The sequence below is a fragment of the Anomalospiza imberbis genome, unplaced genomic scaffold, assembly GCF_031753505.1.
Source record: "Anomalospiza imberbis isolate Cuckoo-Finch-1a 21T00152 unplaced genomic scaffold, ASM3175350v1 scaffold_50, whole genome shotgun sequence".
NCBI lineage: Eukaryota > Metazoa > Chordata > Aves > Passeriformes > Viduidae > Anomalospiza > Anomalospiza imberbis.
Genome location: NW_027100109.1, coordinates 492,535 through 501,875, shown reverse-complemented (window position 1 = coordinate 501,875; position 9,341 = coordinate 492,535). Strand labels below are relative to the sequence as shown.

The 9,341-nt window shown below is 47.9% G+C and overlaps 1 protein-coding gene across 1 annotated transcript; it reads left to right on the top strand.

Moving 5' to 3' along the window:
* Window positions 1-807: 807 nt before the first annotated feature.
* On the top strand, window positions 808-1,464 carry LOC137467006 (zinc finger protein 239-like). Its single transcript, XM_068178583.1, has one exon. It carries the CDS (start codon window positions 808-810, stop codon window positions 1,462-1,464), a length of 657 nt encoding a protein of 218 aa, XP_068034684.1.
* The last annotated feature ends 7,877 nt before the right edge of the window (window positions 1,465-9,341 follow it).

Sequence of the window (9,341 nt, the reverse complement as noted above, 5' to 3'; positions counted from 1 at the left end):
TTCACTCTGAGCCCCTGAACCTCCTTCCCAGCTCTGCCAGCTCTTCATGTCCCCCTTTCCTTGGCCTTTTGACCCACCTGGATCCCCAAACTCTCACTTTCAGCCCCCCATTCCCCCCCAGCTCACCCAAATCTCTGTGTCCCCCCAGTTCTCCACTCCCTGCAGTACCTGGGAGTGGAGCTGTCGGAGCCCAGCCCGGGGGTCCCCCAGTCCTTGATTGTGAGGGATGTGGATGGGACCCCTTGCGAGTGCTGAGACAGGGGCCGGATGGAGCTGTACACACTGGGAATGGCAGCGGGAGCTGAGCTGGGATATTGGGATAGCCAGATCTGGGATATTGGGATAGCCAGAGCTGGGATATCAGGATAGCCAGAGCCGGGATATCGGGATAGCCAGTTGTCCTTGGTTGTAAGATATATGTTTATTCCATTTCCTGTCTGTTTGAGGTGGGGCACTTATCTTCTGTTAATTAGGCAGTTTTCTTTATCTCTTCCACAGCCAAGCCTCCCTCTGGGAAGTATCTTCTGTTAATGGGCCATTGAGCTTCCCTGCATGACTGATAAAATTACATCATCCCATTGTGAGATGCTCCACCCAGAGGGAGGATCCAAGCATTCCTGCCTGGATATAATCTGACATACCAAACAGCACTGCAAGCCTTTGCCACTGGAGCTGCCCAGAGGAGCAGCTTTTCTTCTCCACTGGCTTCCCAGAGGAAGACCAGGCCCATCTGGACCACCACTGGACCTTCAGAGGAAAACTCCAGCCTTCAACAGGATCACTGCTCCCCCAGATAACGAGCTGAAGATGGAGACCAGAGTGGTCAAATCCTCTTGGCAGAACCTCAGGAAAAAGGCAGTTTTGAGCGGCTCCATGGAAGAGGAATCCAACGGGGAGGAAAAGCCCCAGAGATCCTGCAGGAGGAGGAGCTCCAAACCCAGCCCAGGGTGCTGTGAGGAGGAAAGACCCACTCTGTGCCAGGAAGGTGGACAGAGCTCCAGTGAGAGGTCGGAGCTGGTGGTGAAGGAGCAGCTTCATGATGGGGAGAAGCCCTACCAGTGCTTGGAGTGTGGGAAGAGCTTCAGGCAGAGCAGCACCCTGATCCGCCACCAGATGATCCACACTGGGGAATGGCCCTACGAGTGTGGGGAATGTGGGAAGGGCTTCAGGTGCAGCTCTGAGCTCATCATCCACCAACGCATGCACACTGGGGAGAGGCCCTACAAATGTACCGAGTGTCCAAAAGGGTTTCACACCAGCTCCCATCTTCTCAGACACCAGCGGATTCACACCGAAGAGAGGCCCTACCGTTGCGCTGACTGTGGGAAAGGCTTCAAGCAAAACTCCACCCTCGTCACCCACCAGCGCATCCACACCAGGGAGAGGCCCTACGAGTGTCCTCAGTGTGGGAACAGCTTCTCCCAGAGGTCTCACTTGACCCAACACCAACGGAGGCACCGGTAAGGGAAGCCCTGCAAATGCCCTGACTGGAGGAAGAGTTTTGTGCATTGCTCCAGCTTCATCCCCCATTGGAGGACCAACTTTGGGAAGAGCCCTGGTGACCCCTATTCCCTGTTACCCGTGCTGGGAAGAAACCTGTCTCATTTTCTGCCCCTGCCAATGACATGATGTGGGCTCAAAGAACATGAGGGTCTGGCCATGGCCCTGTCATTACATTCACTCCCATATCAGGTCATTGCCAGGGGCAGGAAAGGGACTCTCTCTCTCCCCAGAGGAGAAGGATGCCCTTTCCAGGTAGGAGGGAATACGTGGCTGGGAAGAGACAGTCAGTGGTGATGTAGTTTTCCCTGTAAATAATTTCTTATCGCTTGTCTGTTCAATATTGTTTCTGTTCCTGTTTGTTCCTTATGTGGTTGCTGTTCCCAATAAATTGTTCTTATCCCAGCCCAGGATCTTTGCCTTTTGTGCTTTCCATGGGAGGCGGGAGAGCAGCAAGCATCAGTGCGGTTTTAGCAGGAACAGGAAATTGGGGTATCCCATTCCTAAACCCTGGCCCATGGAAACCAAGCATCCCAGCTGGTCCCAGCCCTGGTGGCCATGGCAACAGCCTTGGGAGCGGGTCCCTGGCTGGGGCTGTGGGAATCTCTTCACTCTGGTGCCCAGGGACAGGAGTGGAGGGAACGGCTGCAGCTGAGTTGGGGCAGGCTTAGGTTGGATCTCAGGAAAAGGTTTTTTCCCAGAGGCTGCTGGGGCACTGCCCAGGCTCCTCAGGGAAGGGTCAGAGCTCCAGGGCTCTCTGAGCTCCAGCAGCGTTTGGACACCGCTGCCAGGTCCAGGCTGGCATTGTTAGGGTTTCCTGTGCAGGGCCAGCGGTTGGACTTGAGAATCCTGATGGGTCCCTCCCAGCTCAGCCAGTTCTGTGGTTCTGGGGTCCCATGACCCTGGGGATGGGAGTGCAATTGGTTGCCATGGCAACAGACTCTGGCTCCAGGCCTGAGCTGGTGTCCATGGCAACCACCCCTGGCATGGGGTCTCCATGGAGCGTCCAAGGTACTGGCCATAGCCATAGGGGGCTGGTGATGGTTGCCATGGAAACTGACCATGGCAATCGAGGGCTGGTGACTTTTACCTGCTTAGGATCAGATTTGTCACAGGCACTCAGAGGGGTTCCATGGGGAAATTCCAAGAGTCTCCAGGCTGTTCAAGAGTTGAAAAGTCACACACAGAGACAGGGGCTCCATGGAGACCTCCCAGGGCGTTTTTGGGGGTGGTAAAGAGCCGTGTGGTCAGAAGCAGTCTTAGCCATTCCATGATGACATCCCAGGGGACCTTGGGCTGCAAAGGCACTGATCTGTCACAGGCACTCACAGGGGCTCGACGGGGACATCCCAGGAGTCCCTGGGATGCCAAAGAGCCGGGATGTCCCAGACACTGACCGGGGTTCCTGTCATGGGCCGAGCGGGAACTTCAGTCAAAAGCTTTGTTTCTTTATTGGAGAAACTCCTGCTGAGTCATGAGATGGAGAAATGACACTCAGCAGCCACCACAGAACACCAAAAACCCTCCAGGACCCCTAGACTTCTAAAATTCCTTCTAAGAGAGGAGACTGTGAGTGGCTGGATGCAATTCAAACCCCAGACTTTGTCAAAGGCGGAAAAGATTGGGCAGGTGGAATTGTGCTTTAATGGAATTTGTCCCACAGGATTAACAATGGAATACCAGATATTTCTATTTCTATTTCTATTTCTATTTCTATTTCTATTTCTAATTTTTAATAAATAGAGCTGTGATTGATTCTGATCATGATTAGACAGAAGGGGTCTTAATCCAAGTTATTTACTCCACAGGATAGAAGCTATAACAATTATTAGAATATTCTGCTCCAGGAAGCAATTTCGAAGTCAACAGGGCCTTGCTGGAGTGGTTTGAGCCCATTGCAGGCAGAGCCTCCTGCTCCAGCAGGAACTGCCTTTCCTGTGCCGGGAGCAGGGCAGGTCCCGCTGCAGGAAAAGCCGCAGGCCAGCCCCAGCACAGGGAAGGCCTCGGGCACAAGGGCAGAGTGCCGTGCTGGGAGCTGTGCCAGGGAGAGCCTGAGGCACCAAAGGCGCCTTGGCAGCAGCAGCTGCTTGCAGGGCATGTCCAGAAGCCTCCCTTGGCAAGCCCGCCTGGTGGCCAGCACTGCAGATCTGCTGCCTCAGGGCTCATTTCTGGCTGGGCTCTGGAAAGCCACTTCTGCTCCAGGAGCCTGACTGGGAAGCCATTGGCCCTAGCACCTTGGGGACGGGATATTAATGAGAAAACTCTTCATGCCAGCAGAGACAAGGCAGGGGCAGAGGAAAGGGGAGAGCCAGGCCCAGGGGACAGGGCTGCCATGGTGATGGCTGTGAGGTCACTGCCAATGCAGCAGCCTGGCTGCCTGTCATGGTTTGATAGTGGCACAATACTAGTGTCCCTATGAGAATACACCTTCTCAGTATAAATGTTGTGAGATGTTATCAGGAACAGAGCAGAGCAGGCTTAAGTTTATTAACAAAGGGAAACAACTTTATTAAACTACTACTACTACTACTACTATAAGGGACACACACACACTAAATTTAGGATGAAGACCCTCTAAAACACCCCTCTTCTTACCTAATTTCTGAAATAACTATGGTGAGACATTACCTGGGATTCTTGATTAAGTTGCCACCCTTCAGATAATTAATACTCAGTCTATTAAGGGAGAGAGGAGTCTCTCTTGTACCATAGACTCCCTAGGAAACACAGTTGCCATCTCCTGTGTTTCTATGTCACACATGGCAAGAGCCCAGAGAAAATTTGCCGGTGTGGCACTCTCTTTTCCATGCCACAGTGCTCTCACCACTGTGCATGGACAGACTGCTCATAGGGCTCTTTTAAGGATGTTTTGCTAGTGGCTAAAAGAGACCACAGTTCAGCTTCTAATTTTGGGACTACAGTTTTTCTCCATTTTCCCCCTAAGACCGAAGGTCCAAGAACAGAAATCGTCTTCTTCTTAAAGACAGAGGGTATCACCATTCCCACTTCAGCTTTTTCTGTTCTTGCCATTTTTGTGCTGGTGGTTGTTGAAGCAGGTCTCTTTGGTTCACCACTGCATCCCCTTAAAATGCAGTCTTTATTGTAGAAGAATTTGGTTCAGTCTATGGCTAATAAGAAAAGTCTAGCCACAAGCCACTCCATCATCTCCTTCTGCATAAAAATTTCCTCTTCTAACATTTCAGATCTTAGACAGTCTCTCTTCTACTTTAAATCGAGGAAGAGTAATATTTTACAAAGCCTTCATTTCTTAAGAAAGGGTTAAAAGTTCAGACTCCCCGGACGGCTGAAATCTCTGCCCAAAAACTAATTCCTAAGGCTGGGCACCTCCCCCCCCCCACCCCATTTCTCCTCTACCAGCAAATTTACAAGTACTGTCCAGACTCTCTGTCTCTCCCCTCTAGGGTGGGGGTGAGGGGGGAACAAAGACATCTCTGCTTCTCTCCACCCTTCTATCTACAAGAGCTAACTCAGTCTAGACTTTCAGCCCCCTCAACTCACTTCCACCAAGCCACATAGTTTCCTCTCTCCCCCCCAGCCTGTGGCTGGGCAGGAGAAGTCTACACAACACTCTGACCAAAACTAAAGAAGCAGCTCCCCTAAAAGTTTTTACTTTTAACCCCCCTGTATTCTCAAAAGCGTGTCTATACCTTCAATAATCACTCTAAGTACCAATATCCAAACCTAACCACTAATTAGTTTAACCCAACTTCCTAAGAAAATTCACTTCCATGTCAAACCACAACACTGCCCTCAGCAGACATTCTGGCCAGAAGCCTTGTGAGGTCACCCAGCACATCAGAGAACCCACACAACAGGAATTCCATCCTTGGGGAGGGGATGGGATTTCACTACGTCAGGTTGCAAAAGATCCTCCTCTCAGACAATTCCTGGGATGGTGCACCCACTTCTCCGGAAAAACAGGTGCAGTTTTGTTCCACTCTGTCCTGGCTTGGTGCTGGCACAATGCCAGTGCACCCATGAAAATATTTTCCTCAAATGGCTACTGTGAGTTGTGACCAGAGACCAAGCAGAACAGGCCCAAGCTTAGAAATAAACTTTATTAACCTACAATTATAATAAAAGGAACACTCAGAATTCAGAATGAAAACAATCCAAAACATTCCTCCTCCCCCCACCCAATTTCCACCAAAACACAGTGTCACAAAACCTTGTTGGGCCCTCAATCAAGTTACCACCACTCAAATAATCAATTCTCAGTTCATCAAGGGGAGACAGGAGTCTCTCTTGTACCGTAGTCTTCCACAGGAAAAACACTTGCAACCTCTGGTGTTTCCATGTCACACACGGCACTGCCCAGAGAAAATCTGCCATCGTGACATACTCCTTCCATGTACAGTGCTGTTGCCGTAGAGCAGGACAGGAACAGAAATGACTCCAAGTCAAAGGCAAGAAAATGAACTGATTTATTTCAAATGTACCACTCTATTTATAGGGAACATCCTGCAGACTAATTTCATTGGTCTTAGAGTAGAAACATCTCACACCATTGGCGTGCAGTGAATGACACACAGTGGCAGAACATATCTGTAAACAATGTGAACAACAAAATAGATTAGAGAATTACTTACATTCATTCCCAACTGTATCCCAGGCTCTCGCCTGGTTAGAAAATCCTCTCTTTTTCTCTCTGACTGAACTGAGAATATCCACACAGTGCTCTCACCACTGTGCATGGACCAAAAGTGCTCATAGAGGATGCTTTGCCAAGTACCAAAGAACAACAGTTTCTCATTTTGGGAAACCAGTTTCCCCCCATTTTCTCCTCCCCTGAGGCTGAGGGTCTCAAGAACAGAGATCTTCTTCTTCCCTGAAGACAGAGGGCACCACCACACCCTCCTCATCTCTCTCTGTTCACTCCTGCACATGGCGTCACTACAGCAGGTTACTCTCACTCCTGCACTGGCAATCACTGCAGCAGTTCACTCTCAGGCTCAAGCCATTCTATCCCCTGAAATGCAGTCTCTGTGTTACAGATGAACTGGTTCAGTCTATGGCTATACAAGAAAAAGTCCAGCCAAAAGCCACTCCATCATCTCCTCCCACCTAGGATTCTTTCCCATCTTCTTCTGACATCTCAGAGCCCAGGCTGTCTCCTACTTCAGATTAAGAAGGATTAGTTTTCCACGAGGCTTTCTTTGTCCAAGAAAGGGTTAAAGTCTCGGGCTCTGCTGGCCCCAGGACGGCTGAAATCTCACAGCAGGCTGCCCAGGACTCCCAAGGCTGGGCACCCCCCCACCACACCTTCTCTTTCTCCTCTGCCAGTGTACTGCTGGCACATGATATCAAATTTCAAGGTGGCACAGGCTCTCTCTCTCTCTCTAGGAGGGCTGCCTCGGACATTGCAGTGTTTCTCCGCCTCTCTGTCCTGCAGGGGCTGGCCTGGTTCCACTCCCTTCACCCCCCTTCTCTGTCCGGGACTCCTGGCCCACCTCAGCCTGGGCCTGTGGCTGGGCAGCGGAGGTCTGAACTCTTCACTGACCGGAACAAACAAAGAGAGTTCCCCTGTGAATTCTCTCTTCACTCCCGGTGTCATCTGAGGCGTGTCCAATGTCTTCAGTGGTCACACCAGGTGGCAATATTCAAATCTGACCACTGATTGGTTTGGCTATAACTTCCCAAGAAAACTCACTTCCTTGTCAACCTACGACAATCCATCTTCTTGATGTCTCTTAGAGTTATCCCGTCTGGACTGGGAGCCGAGTTTTTGCTCATCTCCTGCACATTTTTCTCCATTTCTTTCGCCATCATTAAGTCTCCGAAAGCACTACTGTCAGCTTTCCCATTAATTTGGAAGTTCCCAAGGCTGTCGAAAACTCCGGGTGTTTCCCAATTGGCTTTAAAAACTGAGTAAAGTTGCTGGGTGGGATTTCACAGGATATGCAATTCAGGAGAATTTTAGCAAGCTTGGCCCTATCTACATGGAACAGGTCCTGGAAGCGATGATAATGATCTTTCTCAAGTGCTCTTCTTTTCATCCACTTTTGAAAAGGTCTTCTTGGTCCTTTTTCCTGGCTCCCCATTTTTCTCTTCTCTCGGCTTGCTGTTCTTATCTGGCGTATTGATTCAAGGCATCAGAAGCAGTCCCGCGCTGATTGGTTGATTGCTGATTGCATCTCCTGGCCATCTAGTAAGTGCCTGAATGCCCGCGGGAAGGTGTTAATTGTCCCAGCTGATAGCCATTCACTGAGGCTTCTGAGATAATGGGCCTGCAGCTGCCCCTCCCTCTGTCGGTTGGTGTTTCCCAGCTGTTGGTGTGCTTATCAGGGTGGTGACTCATCTTGGGATCTGTTTTCCTTCCAGCCGCTGACCCTGACATCTTTGTCTTCACAAAATATATGTAAAAGAGGACAGTGCTGATGTGTAGCAGTGTAGTGCCCAGCATAGGATATAATTTTTCAATATGAAGCAGGATTTTTTTTTCCAAAGAACTGCCAAATAAATCTCACCTAGGAGAATAGGCATGACAATTTGTTTTCAGATTGTACCTTAACAACACCCTGCACTGAGCCAGACAAATGCACACAAACTTAAATAGAAGTGACTGAGCCAGAAAATAATTATCATAATTATATTCCAGTTAGTCAGATTAATAACAATAAAATATTTTTCCTTCCAGAGTGCTGTTTATTAGGCAGCACCAGAACTTAATATTTTTTTTGCTTGTCACATGGTTTGTGAGAGATCTTGGAGAAAAATGTTTGGGTGGGTTTTTTTTCCCTTTATTTCATTCTGGACTTTTTCTCCAAAACACTGGCCCTAATTTTCATCATGATTAGGATGTGCAAATGACTTTTGCAGTAGGTCTGGCTTTTCTAGCAGGAATGCTACATTGTCCATCCAGTGCCAGGAAGGTGGAAATAGCCTTAATTTTATGTTCAGTTAAATACAGGATTTGCCTTTCTGACTGATGATTTCCGAATAGTTTAGCTTGGAGAGTTTGCTTGTGGAAGAACTGATTCACACGTTTATTTTCTTTTCCCCAAAGTAATGACTACCGAAGAAGACTTAACTATCCTTGTGCTCTTTTCTGTATGTTGCTTGTGTCCTCATACAGAATTGCATCCACAGAATATTCATTAGGCAGAATGTTACAGAATTTTTTTGCAGCATTATAGATTCTTTCATTAGTTTCACAGAACATAATTTTTTCTTAATTACCTCTTGAAAAATATTTGAAGCTACTGTTAATTCACAGTAAAACTTTAGTGTCAAATTTTTGATTTTAATAGGGATCTTAGAGGTGTTGCTACTGGATATTCCCCTTTCTATACCATCCTCATTGAATTGGAATAAATTATCTGTGAAGATCCCTTGTTTGGCTGGAGACGGAGGCCTGTGTAAGCGATGTGAAGTTCAACAAGGCCAAGTGCAAGATCCAATTCCTGGGTCAGGGCAATCCTTGATATCAACACAGACTGGATGATGAATAGATTGTGTGATGACTAGGCTGAGTGCAGCCTTGCAGACAAGGACTTGGCAATACTGGTAAATGAAAAAAAAATTTATTAAGAAATTTTTACGTAGAAAAGTATTTTGTGAAAATAAGTATTACCCAGTTTGGAAGTAAAAAAAAAACAAAAAAAAAAAAAAAAAAAAAAAAACAAAAAAAAAAAAAACCAAAAACTCAGATAACTGTAAAGTTAACAGGAACTGTATTATGACTCTGGAAAGACATGCTCCAAGACTGCACTTATCTCACTGGTATACTCCATACTGGTTGCTTATATTTATAAAAGACACTGATGCGTCATATACAAACATTTTGATTATAAAGATTTTCTTCATTTTCCCACAGATTT